At 35.2% G+C, this 20,504-nt stretch overlaps 1 protein-coding gene across 1 annotated transcript in view; it reads left to right on the top strand.

The window, feature by feature from the left end:
• Cand1 (Cullin-associated and neddylation-dissociated 1) overlaps window positions 1–20,504 on the top strand; it is a 414,848-nt gene that overhangs the window by 147,853 nt on the left and 246,491 nt on the right. The window contains exon 10 of the mRNA XM_090392833.1: window positions 12,953–13,053. Coding sequence (XP_090248959.1) covers window positions 12,953–13,053 — 101 coding nt within the window. The remainder of the gene's footprint in view (window positions 1–12,952; window positions 13,054–20,504) is intronic.

Below are 20,504 nucleotides of genomic sequence, written 5' to 3'. Positions count from 1 at the left end.
TGGGAATGTAACAAAGATCTGTATTTAAGTTTTGTCGATCTGGAAAAGGCATATGACAAGGTGCCAAGAGAGAAGCTATTCAATACACTACAGTTATATGGTGTCAATGGGGCATTATATCAAGCAATGCTTAGTCTTTATTTGAGTTGTAAGTCAGCAGTTAGGTTTGAAGGAAGTACAGGAAGATGGTTTAATATTAAATCTGGTGTGAGACAAGGATGTACATTATTCTCTCTTATTTATTATCTATATGGATCACATTATGAAGGAAAGTGGTATTAAACCTGATATCAGAATTGGAGATGTTAATGTCAGCTCTTTGCTTTATGCGGGCGATGTTATACTTCTGAATAAATCCGCTACAAGTTTGCAAGATTCCCTGACAAATTTGAATAAATGTTGTAATAGATATGGTGTGAAGGTCAGTAATAAAAAGACAAAGACAATGAAAATAGGTAGAATCGTTGAAAATATCAACTGTGTTCTGAATGGAGAACCTGTGGAACAAGTAAAACATTTCAGCTACCTAGCACGATTTTTGCTGAAGATAGTAAATTAAATATGGAAATAGACAACAGAATCAACAAAGCTGGTATGGTAGGAAGTCAATTGAATAAATTCATATGGAATAAGAGAGAAATTAGTCAGAAACTAAATTAGGTGTATACAAGACAGTGTTCAAACCAGTTTTAACTTATGGATCTGAGAGCTGGGTCAGAAGCAAAACACTTGACCAAAGACTAGAGACCGCAGATATGAGAGTCCTGAGAAATATTGGAGGTGTGAACAGATGGTATCAATGGCAATATCATATTAAAAACCAGGATATTAGGAAAGAAGTTGACATTGTCAGCATCCAGGAATGCGTTAGCAGAGCTAATCTCAGGTGGTATGGTCACTTAAACAGAATGGGCAAAGAAAGATTAGCAAAACAAGTGTTCTCTGCCAGGTTGGCAGAGAACACTTGTAACATCTGTAGCAAAAGTGTTGTCTGTATCCCTTGAAATGGATAAAATTGAGTATCATGCAGTTATAAAATTCTCTGTGAAAGAAGGTTTAATGCTAAAAGAAATTCATTCGAAGTTCATAAAAGTTTATGGGCACTCTTCTCCTTCATTTTCGATAATTAATAAATGGGCTGCTGAGTTTAAACGTGGCTGTACAAATTTTGAAGATAATCCATGTGAAGGACGTCCATAAAGTGTAACAACACCCGAAATCATTGATCAAGTGCATGAAATGGTATTGGTAAGATATATTTTGCACAGCAGATCAAAAACGCACTTGCATGAAAATCTCTGAACAGTGCTTGGAGCGTTTTAACAAGAATAAAACTGATTTCTTTTGCATCGATTTATTACTATGGATGAGACTATTGGATTCTCCATTACACACCAGAATCCAAACAGCAGTCAACGGTGGACAGAAGCTGGTTGTTCAGCGCCAAAGAAGACAAAGTCAGTTCTGTCAGCAGGAAAAGTCATGGCATCGCATTGTTTATTAAAAATAATAAACAATAACTGGGGAATATTACTCCAATCTTTTAACCAGACTAGACAAAAAAATCCGTGAGAAAAGACCAGTTTGCAGAAGAAAAAATTATCTTTCATCAGGACAATGCACCTGCCCACAAAGGTGTTTTGGCAATGGGAAAATTAAGGGATCTGCACTGAATTGTTGGAACATCCACCCTGTTTCCCAGCTTTGGCTCGATCTGACTTCTTTCTCTTCCGAAAACTAAAACTCTTCCTTGCTGGTCAGCGTCTTTCTTTGAATCAAGAGGTGATTTTTCAGATCTTACTAAGAACCACTACAGGGATGGGATAATGGTGGTGGAGCATCCCTGGAATAAATGTATTAGTCTTAAGGGAGATTATGTTGAAAAATAAAAAAAATTTTGAAGTTATAAATTTGTTTTTTCATTGCTAGGCCGAGAACATTTCAGACCACTCTAGTATGTATACTGCATCTGAAAGGTTATATGTACAGTACAGTTAGAGGTAGTCATATATAATGCATTCAGTTCAAATGTGAATTCCTTGCTTTAATTCAAAAAATAATCCATCTTCAAAGAGGAATCTCTTTTCCTAACTTGAAATGAAAAAGATAAACATGTTCTACCTTAGCAGGCTTCAGTATAAAAGTTTTACCATCGATTTACTTTTCTTTAGAAAACTTCCATAAAGAATGATCCTTGGCATAGACTCTTACTTGGCAGTTGGTTTAAACAGTTCTTCCATTTAATGAATTGTTCCTGGTCCTGTCATGATCATACTATTGTTCTTGTCTCCAAGTAGATTTTACTACAGAGAATCTTAAATTATGCAAAATATCATATGACAAAAACCTTATGTAGAAGACTATGAATATCTCCTTTGAAACAAAATGTATATCATCAAATTCTTGATATGTTCCCTCGGGAAGGGGGGTGGTGTACAGGATATTATGATAATACTACATGAAATAGTTAGATCATTACTAATTTCCAAAATCAACAAATTTCCTCCAAATTAATTGTTATCCGCAAAGACTGCAACATCATCAGATCTTATGTTTTTGTCTTCTAAGGCACATCTTGCTATATCAATCCACTAGACCTAGATCATCCTCAGGGTCTTTTTCTTACCATTATGACAAAAAAACACTTGTTTTTGCTAATGTTTCCTCTCCCATTCTGTTTAAGTGACCATACCACCTGACATGATGAATTGTTGATTCCCAGGATATTAGGAGGGAACTTGAGATATTTTTCAAGTACCCTTCTAATATTCTAGTTTTTAATATGATGTTGCCATTGGTGTCATCTGTTTACTCCCCTAATCTTTCTCAGAACTCGCATATCTTTGATCAAGTGTTTTTTTTCTGATCCATAAGTTAAAATGGGTTTGAACACAGCTAATTGTGTTCAAAGAAATGACTCAAAAAAACTAGCTCATACAGCTAGTTTTTTTTTGAGTTATTTCTCTCTCCCCCATTCCATATAAATTTATGCAGTTGACTTCCTACTACACCAGCTTTTCCTCATTCTGTTAGGCCATATTATAACCCACAAAAAAGAAACAATGAAAACATTCTGACAAAACATCAAGACTCTCTCTTGCAGAAGTTTAAATCAGTATGCTTCTGTATGATGGCCTGTTAGAAACACACATGTAGCCAAGTAATGATCCAACATTCTGTAATGTTGCCATCATTTGTAAGGATTGGATAGGGGATGAATCAGCCTATGGAGGAGTCACCATCCCTGTGGACAACCACATTCCCTTCCTGCATTTAGCCTGTAAGAAACATACATGCAGCCAAGTAATGATCCAACATTCTGTAATGTTACCATCATTTGTAAGGATTGGATAGGGGATGAATCAGCCTATGGAGAAGTCACCATCCCTGTGGGCAACCACATTCCCTTCCGGGAAATAGCACTAAACAGCAGCGTAGAAGCAGTTTATTTCTCAAGATGATATCGAAGATGTTATATTATAGTTACCATTTTTCTTACTTTTAATGAGAGATTTAAATGGACACAACACTGTGGGATAGTTCTTGAACAAACATCACCAGATGAATTGTTGAGCATGCTCAGTAACAATAATCTCCTCTTCCTAAATGCAGGAAGGAGTACTTTCTTCCATATGCCTACCCAAACATTCTCGACTTAACTGTCTGCTCACCCTAACATTTCCTACTCTTTATGTGGGAAACTGATGAGATGGGAGTGATCACTTTCTACATGGGCGACTCCATGGATGTCACTATGGAAAATTGAGTAAGCTGACTTGGCTACCTCATTATTAGCAAAATTTGATTCTGCGATGGTCATCTCCTTTGCTATCAGTGATGTAGTGGATCATGTGACAGTGTATTACACAATCAGCCACAGCTGCAGTTCTTGAAACATCTAGTCTGTTTCCAATGGTGGAATGATGACTGCACAGTAGCCAAAGAATCTCAGAAGAAAGCTTCAGGTATTTTCTGAAGATACCTCCCACAGCAACAAATTCATTGTTTTCAAACATGTTCGAGCATAACACATCCAATGCCATCTCACCAACATCATTTTTATGTAAATTATTCAGGTAATCTTTGAAAGCAATGAGTTCATCTGTCGTTCCTGGCCATATGATGAAAATATCGTCTACATAGCATTGCCAAATTTTTGGTTTTTTATGATAATCTCACCAGCAAAACATCTCACCAACATCATTTTACTTCACACAGGAAAAACATCTTCTTTCATCAAGAACAGTGCTCATTTTATCGAGAAGGTAAAAGATATTTACATTGGACCTTCAGACATCTTAGCAAGTTTGGATGTTATCAGCCTATTTACAAATGTTCCAAGAAACGAAACTGTGAATCTCCTTGAAGACCTCTTTCCTCTGGACATCATAGATCTTTATAAACATTGTATAAATAATACTTTATTCATGTATCGAGACAAATTTTGGAAACAAAAAGAAGGATTGGCTATGGGCTCTTCCCTCTCTCCGGCTTTAGCTAACCTATTTATGGAAAATTTTGAAAATAATGCTTTAATCAATTATCATAAAAAAATCAAAAATTTGGCAACGCTATGTAGACGATATTTTCATCATATGGCCAGGAACAACAGATGAACTCATTACCTGAATTCAAAGATTACCTGAATAATTTACATAAGAATATAAAATTTACTTTAGAACAAGAAGAATTTAGAAAACTTCCTTTTCTTGACATTTTATTAGAAGTTAATGAAAAGATAATAAACTTTCTTTCTCAATATATAGAAAACCCACCAACACAGGAAGATTTCTTAATGCAGCCTCACACCACCACTTCACAAAAAATAGGTCTAATAAAAACTCTGAGGGACAGAGCTTATAATATTTCCAACACAGAGAAACGAAGAATTGGAATATTTAACACAGATCCTGAAAAAAAAAATGGTTATGAACCCAAGACTATCGAAAAAATCCTCCACACACTTCCTACAAGCATCTCACAGAAACAAGATTTCAAAAATGCTATCTCGCTTCCATATATCAAGAATATTACAGGCAAGATGGCTAAATTACTAAACAAACATAACATCAAAGTAGCCTCTCTGCCGCTTGAAAAAATTTCAAGATTTCTATATCCCCCGAAACCTCCACATCATCCTTTAAAAACCACAGGTGTTTATAAAATTTATTGTTCTTGCGGCATCTGCTACATAGGACAGGCAGGATGATCTGGGGAAATACGCATGAACGAACACCAAAAGGATATACTAAACAGAAGAGAACACAAATCAGATCTAGCTTTCCATACCACTTCCACCAGCCACAATGTACTCTGGCAGAAAACAAACATGTCTTATATAGAAAAAAACTGTTAGATAAGGAAATTTAAAGAAGCTGCAAACATGCTTAGAATTCCAGTACAATGCAATAAAAACCAAGGTTTAATTCTACACCAAGTTTGGTCAGCTTTGATAAAAAATATACCTCAGTCAGACCTCAGACATTATGAACGTGAGCAACAGAACGTGGCATCATCCAGCATTGTTTAACCTCCCTACCGGCCAATGTGGATGAAATAGTGACACCAGATTGCACTTCTTATCCATGTTATTCAATGGGTTTTAAAGCTTCGTATCCAGATTTAGCTCGACATCTATAGACGTCGTGGCTGGTTAGGGGCGTTTAAACTTAGCACTGCTTTGAATCTGCATTCCGATTTTTTAATTTTATGAACAGTCTGACAGCTACAACTGTATAGTATGAACTATTAATTTTTCTTTTTTGTTGTTTTAAACTTTAAGTTACCTTTTACCCCTGAAGATGTAAGTCAAACGACTTACAAAACTGTCGGGTTTTATTTCTTTATGGTGCTTTTAGCTTAATAAAAAAAATGTGGTCCAATTACCGGAATATGCCTTATGAACTTCTAAACCACAGAAACCTCCACTCCACTTAAAACATAAAATTTATTTTAAAAAGTTATCTAGTGTTGTCTGTTATATGTTTTAATTTAGTAGTTCATGAATAAATTGCACATACTCATAATGCCTTTCAAAGTTTGTTGCTCTGTTGTACACTGTGACGAAGTATTAGTAGAGCTTCTTGCATCTGGGCATTGGTTGGAGGAGCTTCTAAAATTTGTTCTTATATACTTATATTAGGTTCACTTTCTTCTGCTAGTTTAAACTTCTCATGGGAAACAGCTTGACATATTTCCGAATCTGTCATTATAGCCACCATTTCAATGTTGTTATCAATATCCAACCAATTCTCAAATTTTTCTTTTGACATACTGTCTGGGGTTTTATCAAAAATTTCATTTGTGAGATATTCAAATTCTTTGGAAGAAGGAGTTTCAGAGTTTGTTTTAAAAAAGCCATCTTTTTTTGAAAGCAGTTTTCAATAGACTTCTCTGAGACTTGCTTCCATGACATTGCTACCAAATGCAATGCATCTAGAAGGGAAATCTTTTTTGCAATTGCACTTGCATCAGATTAGGCTTTATATTAAGTTCATTTTATATCAGCTGTAATTCTCGCACAAACTTTCCTACAATAATAAGCTTTAAAAGCTCATGTGATGCATTACCACATGGTTGAATTAACGATGTAGTGTTCGAAGGCAAGAAGATTATTCTGATGTTCTTTAATGATAAATTGTTTGTCTGCAGTGCAGTTTCTACTAACGAGACAATTTTTTGCTTTAATTGAAGATCCCACTTAACTAACCAATTGCTGAAATTAGCATTAGTCATCCAAGCATTTGTACTAGAACAGTAATCAACAGGAAAACTTTTGATACCTTTAAAACACCAAGGATTTTTTACTTTGTCCAGTCACTGGGAGCTCTCATTTCTCACCTTTCATATTAGCACAACAAAGAACTGTCACTCACTCTTTTGAAGATTTAAATCCTTCAGCACTTTCATATTTAAACAAATAAGTATGCTCAGGCATTGCGCAAAAATAGTCCTGTTTCGTCTGCATTTAAATATCCTCAGGAGAATATTCAGCAATAATTTTTGGCCACTCACTCTTAAGCCATGCATCAGCTGGAAAAAAAAAAAAAAAAATCAGCACTTTTTTCTTCACCATGAATGTGCTTGTACACAATATTCTCTCACTTTTTCCACCTGTTAAACCATCCATCAGTTGCAGTGAAATTTTCTTTGCCCATTGTTTTTGCAAGTTTTGCTTTTTGATGCATCAAAGGCCCATTAACACGTTCATTGCCAATCGCGTGATGCGAGCTCTCACCAGACAGTCGATCACGCGTTATCGCGTGGACGTCACTATCAAGTAGAAAATATTTGGCCACCACACGAAATTCCAATTTTCAGCTTGGCAATGAACGTGTTAATCGAAGCATTCTTTCCACGAACATTACTAAACCAAATTTTTAATGCTGATTCAACTTGTGTTTCCTTACCAGATCAGGCTCTCTTCTGATCCATGTTCTCATTAGTAAGAGCCGAAGTTTCAATGTTTGATCTATTTTTTAAGATCTTACACAAGAGTGGTTGTGAAATTTTTAAATGTATAGCTGCACTACGCTGTCTTATTTTGGGCAACTTATCATAGCACTCCAAAATTCTATGCTTTCCTTGAAAAGATAAATCTTTACATTTTTTATTTGCTTCTGCCATAATGCTAAGGGCTATTTCAGTGACCACTTAGTCAAATTCACTTACTGAAAGAGAGCATGAAAATAAACTCAAAAAATCGTAATTCAACTGTATTTATGCCCACCTGCATTTGCCTGGACGATATAAGATTTATGGAAGAATAAGATTAAAAGAAGATTAACACAAGTCAGATTTCAACAAATGCTCTTTGTCAAATTTTCTCCTGATTAACCCTTAAAGTTCTTAATTCTGAGATGCAAAAGGCTAAACATTCGAGGATTTTGATAACAATAACTGGAACTTTGATTATAACAGATGGATTATTTTTAATTCATTTTAAATGGTATGTTTTGGGACTGATTGATTTTGATAACAATAGCCGATCGATGTTATCCACTATCACAATGAGCAGATTCTGCTGTAGCTGACAAAAGGCAATTATTATTGCCTTTCCTAAGCCAAGAAGGATCCAATATCCTCAAATAACTACTGTCTAGTTGTTCTGATTAGCTGCTTGTGCAAGATTCTGGAAAAAAATGTTAACACTGGAGAGAAACAACTTTTTTTCTCAAACACAATCTGGCTTTTGAAAATATTCTACTACTGATCATCTAGTCCCACTAGAGGCATTTGAGATGCCGTCCTTAAAGTGGCACAACCATATAGTATCAGTTTTCTTTGATATGGAAAAAAGCCTACAATACTGCTTGGACTTGGAATATTCAAAGACCTACACAATTTTGGCCTCAGAGGGAATCTACTCTTTTTATAAAGAAGTTTCTATCAAACCGAATCTTACAAGTCTGATTGGGAACAGCTTTCTCCCAACCATATACTCAAAAGGAAGGGTTATAACAAGGTTTAGTTTTAAGTGCCACATATTTTGCAATCAAGGTCAACTTGATAACAGAACAATTTCCTCCAACAGTAAGTAATGCCCTTTATGCAGATGACTACCATCTTCTGTCATTCATGTAATATGAGGGGCATAGAAAGATCACTGCAACAAGCCATTGACTCTATCTAGAAATCAGCACTTATTAATGAGTTTATATTTTCACAACATAAGGCAGTTTGTGTGTACTTTTGCCATGGATGTGGTTTTCAAGGTGACCCAGAACTCTGACTAGAACAAACATTAATCCCAGTTGCCAACTTCTTGAAGAAGTACATATATGACAATAAACTTACCTTCCTCCCTCATGTAAGTCAGTTGCAAAATATAAGTGTGTATAGCAAAAAGCATCCTTTGCACCCCATCTTCCACCTCTTGTAGGTGCTGACCGATATTCTTTGCTCTGTTGGTATAGGGCATTGATAAGATCAGAATTTGATTATTGGTCTCCCCTCTCAAGGCTATGCTTCTGCCAGGAGAGTACCATACAATAGCTACACCCTGTCCACTATCAAGCTATTAGAATTGCAACTGGGGCGTTTTGAACTTCACATGTTCCTTGCCTCTATGTTGGAGAAAATGAATCACTTCTGTTGCTTTGACATCAATAGCTGTCCTGTTATATGCAGTAAAATAAAATCCCTGTCATACCATTTTGCACGTGGCTACCTGTTTCTCATCCACAATGAGGAAAATCTGTACAACACTACAGACTGATGGTCTGCACTGATTACTGCAGACCATCAGACTCTTTGGTTTGCAAATAAAAGCTCTTACAAGTTCTAGATATTGAGGTAGTCAACATAGCATAGGAACCACTAAATACACTACCACCATGTACCTTTTCTACACTGGGATGTATGCTTCTGTTGGATTCCAAGCCACATTAGGATAAAGCAGCTATCATGGTATAGAGACCAATAATAAGCTCTATCAAATCAAACCTGATTTGATAGAGCTTATTATTATTATTTATTTATTTTTTTTTTTTGAAGTTGAAAGTGTTTCCACTTGGTTATACTATAAATTAAAGATGCCAAGAAATTATATTCTTGGTTTAATCCTTTATTCAAGTGTAAGCAAACAAAGTTTACATGTAAAGTAACTTCATGACTGGACAACTCATAGCTAATGACTTCACATCACTTGCCTTAATATCCCATAATGCAAAGCACATATCCTTACAGACATGTATAATGCTTTGCATCATGGCAAGGGTCACCACCCAGACCGGTTTTGACCTTTAACACGTTCATTGCCAAGCTGAAAATTGGAATTTTGTGTGGCGAAATAGAAAAAAATAATTATCAAAAATCAACATTTATAGGGAGCTTACTAAAAAAAAAAAAAAAAACAATACTCAAAATAAATAAAAACCAAACTTCAAGCACGCTAAATCAACGAATAATTAAACAAAATCGTCGCCTTGTCCGAACGCCGCCACTGTGCGCACTGGCTAACATAAATAATAGACAATGGCTGGCGGCCATCCCCACTCCACGAGTCAATCCCTTCCCTAGTGGCCAATATAAATATTACGTGCCGTTTCGCTGTGGCCGCTATACTATTCTGCTTAGAAACTCGATAGCGACGGCCACGCGATAACGTGTGATCGACCGACAGGTGAGGACTCGCACCACGCGATATCGCGTGATCGGCCAGCGGGTGAGGACACGCAGCACGCGATATTGGCTATGAACGTGTTAAGGTGAAAAAGTAAAGGGGTGCTCATCATAGTAGTGAAAGAAAAGAAGAAAGCATGTTGAAAGTTCCTGGCAAATAAGTCAGGTTGTGCTCTTAGAGAATACAGAGACAAATGTAAGAAAGCTAAACACTGTGTAAAACTAGCTAAACAAAAGTCATGGGAAGATTTTGGTAAGAACATAGAAAATAAATATCAAGAAGGTGGCAAGATATTCTGGAGGTTGTTGAAGAAGCTCAGAAGTGGACGAAGAGTGCTATAAAAAGAATTAGAGATGGCAAAGGTGACATGAAAACTGGAGGAAAGGATATCCCTGAAGTATGGAGTGACTACTTTGAAAAACTGCTAAATAATAAATGACAGCAGTGGTAAAAAACATTCAACAGGCATGCAATCAGGAATATATATATATATATATCCATGCTTGAAGTAGAAAAAATGACAAGGAGTTGTAATTTCTTTTCTGATGTGGCTACAGGGATAACTTATTCTATTCACCTACTTGTAATTTTTTTTTTTTAATTTTTCAGGGAAATGGAGTGAGTTATCTGTCACTTTATAGAAAATAATTGTTAAGAAAATTTTGCAAATAAAATGACTAGTTTGCATGAAGAGGGAAGGAAAATGTTTTCCCATAAAATACCACCTGCAACTTCAACAATTAAGGAATTTGTTAGGTAGTTTGAAAGAAAGGGAATGTTTCAAATCAGTATAAAGAAAAAAGTAGATATCCATCAGCAAACCATACATAGAAAATATTGAAAGAGGAATGCTATGACATAGCATTCCAAAAGATAAAAATTAAAATAACATAAATAACCGCAACACAGTGGCAACTAAGGAAAGTACTTAAATTTTCTTGTACAAAAGTGGTAATTTAGTCATCTCTCTCTCTGATGATTACTGAAGTCACTGGACTTCTGTGCAAGCAAGTGTGAAATGTGTGACAGCAAATGCTTTTTTTTTTTACATAATGTGCTATTCACATTATGAGTGTCTTCTTCACTTAAATGGTTTTCTTAACACCTGGAACAGTAGTTATTGGAGCAGAGAAAATCCTGAAAAGTATCACAGTCCTTCTCCCCTTTAAGTTTCAGTATAGTATTGGGTTTTGCTTTTCAAAGATAATCATACTACGCATTTTAAAGGATGAAAGAGATGTAAGTGTTGTAGTAGATTCTTAAGGGCATCTTAAAGGTGTTGCAAACATTTGAGTCCATGTGGCCAATATTTGCATTAACTGGTTGAAGGAAAAATTTCCTTGTGAAGTCATCGATTTATGTGGAAATATTCTTTAGTCAGCCATATTATTTCATTTGTTTGTGCCTGGCTTTTTTTTTAGATGTTTTACAAAATATCTGTGCCCCTATTAGATTTATTTTGTCTGCCATCTGTGTGCAAGTTTTGGTATTTGGAATCCAAACAAAAATATGGAAAGTCGTTCTATTATTTTATAACTCGGAGATTTGCCGGCAAAGATGAAGTGGGAAATGTGTAAAAATTATGTAGTACAGTAACTGCTTTGTGTGGATTGAATTTATATAAAATTTGGTATTTTGGATATGCTCATATGGTTCAGTTTTGGTTTAGTCACATCATGTTTTTTACTAAAATAAACACTTGGCAAAATGATTTGAATTGGGTATTAATAATTCTGCATGGGCTGAATAGGATTTAATAAACTTGGAACATTCAGCTCTCACTACAGCAAGCATCACTCTAACAAACTTGCTTTCATAATAAACTGCTAAAAAAAAAAAGTCCTGATCAGAAGCTACATTGTACAACATTATGCTAAAAGAAATTCTCTTGCAGATTGCTAACTGTAGCAAACCATTCTTGTAGTCCTGCAAGTTTGCTATAGTAGAGTTGACTGTAATTTGTTGAATTGCTTAAAGTTTAGTTTTGATTGGACTTTTTGTAGTGGCAGAATTTGCCTAAACATAGTTCTCGAATTTGTAATCCAGAAACAAGTTGATGTGCTATGAATACTAACTTTTGATACTTGCATTAGATTTTTAAAAGTACTGCCACTCAATTGAGATTTTTTAATAATATAAATTCACCATAGACAAGACAGTTCTTGTCAAAATAATAGAAATATCGCATCAACATCAAAAAATTTTGATGCAATATGCAACTGTATGGTAAATAATTATATCAGGTGCTAAATCTTGTTAGCACCTGTCTATATGTGGTTACTGCGTATTAATTTTCATTGTTAATGTAGTCCTAGGTTCAAAGCTACTTGATGAAGGATTTTTTTTTTCTCCCCATTATAATTCTATTGAGAAAGAAAGCTAAAAATGCTGCTTTGTTTGCATTTCTGAAAATTGGTGAAGAAATGGCAGTAATTTTGAAAATAAAATATATTACTTTTCTTTAACCATGCTACCGGCCAATACGTGAAGGTTATCATGGATGCGAAGTGCATATTAAAATTGTAAAACCATTGATATTACATTGAAATATATGATGGATACAAAGCATATAAGGATCTGTATTTGATCCATAATGGCCAGTAAGGTGGTTAATGTGAAGCATTAAAAAATCATATTTTACCTTTTTAATATATATATTATACATTAAAAATAGCTAAGTAGCTTGTTTCTTTAGTTGATAAAAACTGTCTCTTTTGTTTATCAAAAAAAAAAAAAAAAAAACGGTTTATCTTTTTAATTCTCAAAAAGTAGTTTTAGAAATTTGTGACAGTGTGACTGATTGCATTTTGTGTGAAATTTATTTTTTAGATAATGAAGATATGTTTAGAATACTTATGCTATGATCCTAACTACAACTATGATGATGGAGATGACAGTATGGATTTGGATGGCTGTGAAGATGAAGATGGGTTGGTGTGATTTGTATTTGAGAATTTGCTTTAAACACATGCAATTTTACTGATTTTATCTCATTTTACTTTTCTTAGTTATTAAAAATAATCTTTTGTTATTTTAAATAACAAAACTGAGCACACATTGTTGCTCTAACAATGTGTGCTCAGTCATGGAATCCTTATAAAGCTTTTTTAACAGTTTGTTCATATATTAAATTGTTAGAGCTGGTAAGATGTCTGAAAATTTTCAGATCTACCTAGAATGTCTGGAATACAGGTAATGCATGATGCATATTTGTGTGGGTGGTGTGGGCTTTAACCTCCTTAACCTGGTATCTCTTGTTGCATCTTGGTGTGTCATAAGATATAGTCACCTGGGTTCCAAGGAAATGGGGGAGATAATTGAAAAGATTCAGTGGCTAGTAACCAAAATAATAATTGGCCTATGCAACTGTTCATGTGAGGACAGATTGACGGAATGCAGTCTTCAGAGTTTGAGGAATAGGCAGAGTGACATGTTGTGAATGTTTGTGTAATGGGCTATTCGATGTTATGAGTGTGTGTTCAGCAAATATGTTCAAGGAGAGATGTGATAGATTTGAGTTTCAGAATGGGCTTTTCTTTGATGAGACCTTGAACTCCTTGGATAAGCAGATATCTTTCTAGGAGTAGTGTTGATGTTCTTAAGGTCTGTCAATTTTTTTTTCTGTCATATGCAGCTATTGTTCGCTTTCACTGAGAAAGTGATAAGAAGTCCAAGATTTTCCACCCGATGTCCTTCATCATATATAGCCTCTTCACCTGGTGATAATGAATTGTTTCCTGATTTAAGAATTTTCTTACATTTGTATTCTAAGTCTTTTCTGAATAAGGTATTATCATTATGCAAATAAAATGTACTCATTTAAGGAATGATCAGCTAAACCCCAGTTGTCTGAATAGCAGTACTGGATACACTGGATACTGCTGTTATGCTCTTCTTCATCTGATGAGGAAAATCCTAGTAACGCATCTGCATATAAATGGTAAGCATAATCTCTTAGCATAACTATGTAGCATCTGTCCTAGGAAAGATCTGGACCTGATTTCAGGATTCCAAGAATCATTATAGAGATTTGGTGAATGAAGGGAGAGCTGGCCAGTTTAATATGAAGACAAGGTTTTTCATTCTGCATAGCAGACAAACCAAGCAAAAGATTACATGCAATTAATTGGTATAATATACTAGTTTCATGGCTACCAATCTCCTATCACCAGTTTTCCTCCAAAATAGTTTACTGCTTGTCAGCACTCCAACATTGCAGCTAATGTTTCAGTCCTCTGAGACACTTCTTACTGAATCAATCCACCTGTATCTTATTCTATCTCTGTGGATATTTTTCCTGCCATCCTCATCAAACACCTGTTTTACAACCTTTTCTCTTTCATTCTGTTTACTACATTAGATTGGCTTTGCTCAAACATCCTTGAATGCTTACAATGTGGAGTTCCTTCCTGATATCTTCATTTTTAATATGATTCTGCCATTGATGCATTTGTTCAGTCTTCTAATTTTTTCCAGAACTAATATCTATGGTCCTTGTATCAAGTGCTTTATTTCTAACCCAACTCTTAGATCCATAACTTAAAACTGGTTTTGAACATTGACTTTATATGGCTAGTTTAGTGTTTTGGCTAATTTATCTATATAAATTTATAATAAGTCTGTATAAATTTATTCAACTAGCTCCCCACCACATCAGCTTTGTTTATTCTTGATGTCTATTTTTACATCTTCACTGAAAACTGTGCCTAAATGGCTGAAATATTTATTGTTCTATAGGCTCTCCATTCAGAATGCAGTTGGAGTTTTATGTGTTCTACCTATTTTCATAGTTTTGGTCTTCTAATTGCTGATTTTCATGCCAAATTTATTACAGCTGTTATTCAATTTAATTACAGAATCCAGGAGACTTGCACTGTATGTGTTTAGAAGTACAACATCATCTGCATAAAGCAAAGAGCTAAGTTTGATATCTCTGATCCCAATGATGTCAGGTTTAATATCTTTTCTTTCATAATACAGTCATGAATAAGAGTGAAAATGTGCACCTTTTTTTTTTTTTTTTTAGATGATTTTACATCAAACTATCTTCTTGCACTTCATTCAATTCTAACTGCTGCCTTACAACATAAATCCACTGGTGTCCCAAACCTAAAGACAAACACTATTTCTGAAGATTACAAGTGAAAATTCAGATGAATCAGCTTGTGGAAATTTATATAACTTATGATTTCAAGTAGAATGCAAGTACACATTCAAATTTTCAAATAGTGCACAATGGGTTTATATGGTAGCAATCAACAGGATAAAAAGAAAAGTGCTGCACTAAGAAAATTGTGTGTGAAGGAATAAAGTTGCAAACTTGGATGTCTTATGTCTCAAAGACATCGTCTGGATGATGGATCACATGGGGGAGAATTATTGGAAACTTGAAGAAGGCTGTAGAATTACTGATATTGCAAGAGAATTTGGAATTGCACATAGCATTGTATTTAGGCACTGGGTAACATTTAAAATCAATGAAGTGTCCAAACATTTGCTAACAGATTGTCCTCGCTCTACCATGGAGCACGAAGACAGATTTTTGATTATAAAAGCAAAAGGTAGGTCAGCTTGCAAGTAGTCTCCATTCAAGCACAAGTATACAGATATCTGAAACTGTGGTAAGACATTTGTGACTAGGCCTATATGCCTGAAGGCCTGTAATCTGCATCCTTTATCCACATCGTACACGAGCAGTGGAGATACTTCTGGAGGCAGAGGATATTAATTGAATTGAATGACTGGCATGCTTCCCAGATCTTAACCCCATAGAACACATTTGGGACGCAATAGGGAGATGCATTGCTGCTTGAAATTCCCATCCAGAAAACAAACAAGACCTTATCCTTACTGTGAAGGAGGAGTGGACCAGTTTGCCTCAAGAACTCCTGAATCACTTGGTGCTAAGAATGGTACGATATTGTGAGAGCTGCATCGCAGTTCAGGGTGGATGTATTCCATACAGACTTGTAAAGTCTCAAACTGAGAATACAGTTCTTTTTTTTGTGAGTTGGAGCCATTCACCAACTCACAGTGAGCCAGCGTGGTGAATTATGGCCCAATTATCCACGATGAATCAAACAGGAATAAAATTGTCTGCTGCCAGATTGTTACTATCTCTGGCAGAAGACAATTAAACATAAAGGCAGAGAGTGCTAAGAATCCCCAGGTAACCAGAAGAAAGAAAGAAAGAAAGAAAGGCTTTTTTTTTTTTTTTTTTTGCCTAAGAGTCAAAACCAGATAACTGGGAGGAGGCCTCCACATAGCCTTCAAGAAATGTGGAGAACCATCTGAAGCTTCTGACCTAATGTCCAGTCCTTACCTTCATGTAGTGTGCCTGGTTAGTAAACATCCACTTAGTCCTAATCAAACAAGAATAGGCTGTCAATTTGGTCCTTTGCTAACCAAAATGTATTCTGTATTTACTTCAACTAGAAAGCAGACATGACAGTGTGATATTGTAAAATTTCATGCTGGCTTGGGCATCATCTTATTAAACAATGTCCCAGTAACTAATGAATTGTAATGTCAGCCATGATAATTAAATAACTTAATATGGATTTTACTTACACAATTTTTATATTAGCATTCTATACTATTTTCATCCCAGTGTCAAGGGCATTTTCGGTATGACTTTCAAATTAAACAAGTACTATTGAATCTTTCAGTTTCTGAAAGATTCAACTATTATTTTTCAGGAAATAACAATGTATACTAAAATATTCTTGGGGCTCCCACTGGCTACCGAGTATGTTCTCTAGGTATTAGCTAGGTGGAAACTACCATCTGTTGGATATCAGGGCAGCTCTGAATATGTTGAATAAAGAGCTGTAGACCAGTGGTTTTGGGGCTGGTGATCCCATGCGAAAATATTGCCATTCACCAACTCACAGTGGGCCAGCGTGGTGAATTATGGCCCAATCATCCATGATGAATCAAACAGGAATAAAATGGCCTTCATTCCCTGGAGGCCAGATTGTTACTACATATGGCAGTAGGCAATTAAACATAAAGGCAGAGGGTGCTAAGAAACCCCGGGTAACCAGATCATTCTGCCATTGGAAACTAGACCTTGGAACTTTAAAATGTAGGCCTCTGAGCAGTAAAGCATGGCTAACTGAAGAGCTAAAGCAACTAAAATGGGAGATTCTCAGACTGTGAAGTTAGACGTAATGGTGATTATGTCTTCAATTAAAAAACATACTGTATTATAGAGGCCAATATAAGGAAAGAATCAGTGGGTTGGATTCATGATTAACAAAAAAATTGAAGAACAACATAATAGAATTTGACAGTATATCTGGTCGAATAGCAAGTATTGTTGTCCAGATCTCAAACAGATACATTCTTAGGATCAAGTCTGTGGCCCAACATTAAGTCATACTGATGAAGAAATTGAAGACTTCTAACATGATGTATCCCAACTTTACAATAAAGGAAAACATCATTCAGAATTGTAATGGGAGACTTTAATGCTAAAATTGGTATATAACAATCAGATGAAAGCTCAATGGGAAATTTTGGATATGGCATGAAAGATAGAGGGGCAAGGTTAGTAAAATTTGCAGAAAAAGAAAACCTGTACATCATGAATTCTTTTTTCAAGAAAAAACACATGGAAAAACTACCGAAATTGACTTTATCCTCAGCAATAAGAAAAAACATCTTTCAAGACTTTTCTGTTATAAGCACCTCCAACATTGGAAGTGACTATTGTATGGTATGCAGTAAGATTCAAATAAACTGTCAAAAAGAAGAAAAATGTTTCAAAGATCAAAACATATATGTACACTGAAGTGTCACAGATTCTACCAGAAGAAGTTATGTGGAGCATTCAAAGAGAGTGTACTGCTAAACTTCTAAAAGCAGGTAAAGAAATGATCTACAAAATCTTAGCAAAACTACTTACCTTATGTCTGAAGAAAAATGATCTACTAAAACATCAAAGAAGGCTACCCTAATTCCGATACATAAAAAAGGTGATGTAGAATACTTGATGACAGGGTGAAAGAATATCTCCAAAATTATTCACATCATGCCCAGAAGAAATACTTAAATTTCTTGATTGCAAAGGGAAAGGTCTGAAGATAAATGAATATTAAACCATTTATGCTTTGCAGATGACATAGTTATCTTTACTTCAACTGTGCATGAATTACACACTCGTATTTGTTGAGGTTTGAAATGTTTTTCAGGTTAAGGCAAATTCGAGGAATAGCCTTTCATATTTATATTTGCTGCAGTGTAATAGAGCAGCCTTCTTTCAGCATATCCTGTGGTGGGTGTCCGAAGCATGGTCAGCAAGTCCTGATGGCCGAATTGATGGAACTGGATGTAGTCCTTGTGTTCAGAAATTTTGATGCAGGCTGTCTGCATGTTTGGCCTTCTTGCAACTGCAAGTGACCTGGCAGGTCTAGGGAATGTGGCTGGTCTTTGGTGGGAGCAGATAAGGGAAGCCAATTTTTTATATGGTCTGTAAGTAGTTATAAGGTGAAAATCCTTAGGATTAAAATTTTGTCAATTTTTCAGATTTGCCTGGATATATGGAATGGTAATATATCTTAAGAGTAATCTCTGCTCTGAAAGGGGAGGCGATTTATGGCTACAGGTTTTAAAATTTTGTGGGGATTGTAGCCATTGGCTAAGAAAGTGTTATGAATATGGTCATGTTTGGTGGTTAGGGTACTGTTATCAGAACTAATTCATTTTATTATATAGTGAAACCTATGGAGTATTCATAACTAAAAATTCACACATATACCACAGTAATTAAATTTTTAATATGTAGATATTTCATCTTAAGTATCTTAAGACATCATCAGTACAGTTATTATAAACAATACTAGGAATTACATTCTAGGAAAAAGAACAGTTAGTGCACATGCTTATATTTGAATCACTCTATGCATATAGTAGCATATTTGAGGACTATAAAATATTTCACTGTAATTCAAATTAAATTAAAATATATCTGATAAATTGAAATAAACAAAAACTTATTCTGATTATAAGACCATCGGTTTAATATACATGTACAAGAGCGTCGACTAGTTTCACTAGCATACTGTCTAGCTTTGTCAAGACTAAAAAAAAAGGTGAAAGAAAATAATAAATGCAAAAAAAACGAAAGAATACAGTAAACCGTTAACAACGGTTAGGCAACCAAATTTGACAGCTCACGTGACAATGTATGCATGAAGCGAGATGCTTCAGTCATTATTGTGAATATGCGTTACATAGTTTTTGGCATACTGTAGTTTCGCTATATTTAATGAATTAATCAGATTTTTCCATGTATCTTTCAATACTGCTCCTTGATTTCTGTTCGGGTTATTACCTGTTCGTAGGACCACTGCTGCTTCTTTGAAAATTTGGCATCTGTAATCATCCTCTATATATGGCATTGAGCTGTTTTCCCAATCTATTGCATGGTTAGAAGTTGAGAAGTGATGCGCCAAACCTGAGGTATCTGACCTGTTGTGATTTACATCTCCAACATGTTCTTTCTGTCTAATTTCCAGGCTTCTTGAAGTTTGGCCTATGTAGGAAAGTCCACAAGTGCATGGTATTCTATAAACGCCTGCATATTTGAAAAAGGAACGCTGTCTTTAGGGGATCTTAAAAACAGGTCAGATACCTCAGGTTTGGTGCATCACTTCTCAACCTCTAAACACACAATAGATTGGGAAAACAGCTCAATGCCATATATATAGAGGACGATTACAGATGCCGAATTTTCATAGAAGCAGCAGTGGTCCTACGAACAGGTAATAACCTGAACAGAAATCAAGGAGCAGTATTGAAAGATACATGGAAAAATCTGATTAATTCATTAAGTATAGTGGAATTACAGTATGGCAAAAACTATGTAACGCATATTCACAATAATGACTGAAGCATCTCGCTTCATACATACATCGTCACGCAAGCTGTTAGATTTGGTTGCCTAACTGTTGTTAACGGTTTACTGTATTCTTTTGTTTTTTTGCATTTATTATTTTCTTTCATCTTTTTAGTCTTGACAAAGCTAGACAGTATGCTAGTGAAACTAGCTGACGTTCTTGTACATATGTGTATTAAACCGATGGTCTTATAATCAGAATAAGTTTTTCTGTTTATTTCAGTATATAAAGACCAAATACGAATAGTCTATATCTGATAAGTTTTTTTTATACAATTGAGGATAATTTTCCAGACTTTTGGGATAGTGAGACAGTCATTACAGTTAAGATTGGGTCTGTGACATAAGACTTCAGCACTTTCTTTATATAAACACTCATGTTTATATAGGGATCTATGTAGCAGTTTGGTGTTTTTCCATTGGATCCTATGGTTAGCGTTTTCAACTCCATGTTGTGCAAGGCCAGATTTGTGCAGTTTG

This window comes from Typopeltis vanoorti, chromosome 5, assembly GCF_054136105.1.
Source record: "Typopeltis vanoorti isolate ZY-2024b chromosome 5, IOZ_Tvanoo_1.0, whole genome shotgun sequence".
In the NCBI taxonomy this organism is placed as follows: Eukaryota; Metazoa; Arthropoda; class Arachnida; order Uropygi; family Thelyphonidae; genus Typopeltis; species Typopeltis vanoorti.
This window is presented reverse-complemented; position numbering and strand designations above follow the sequence as displayed.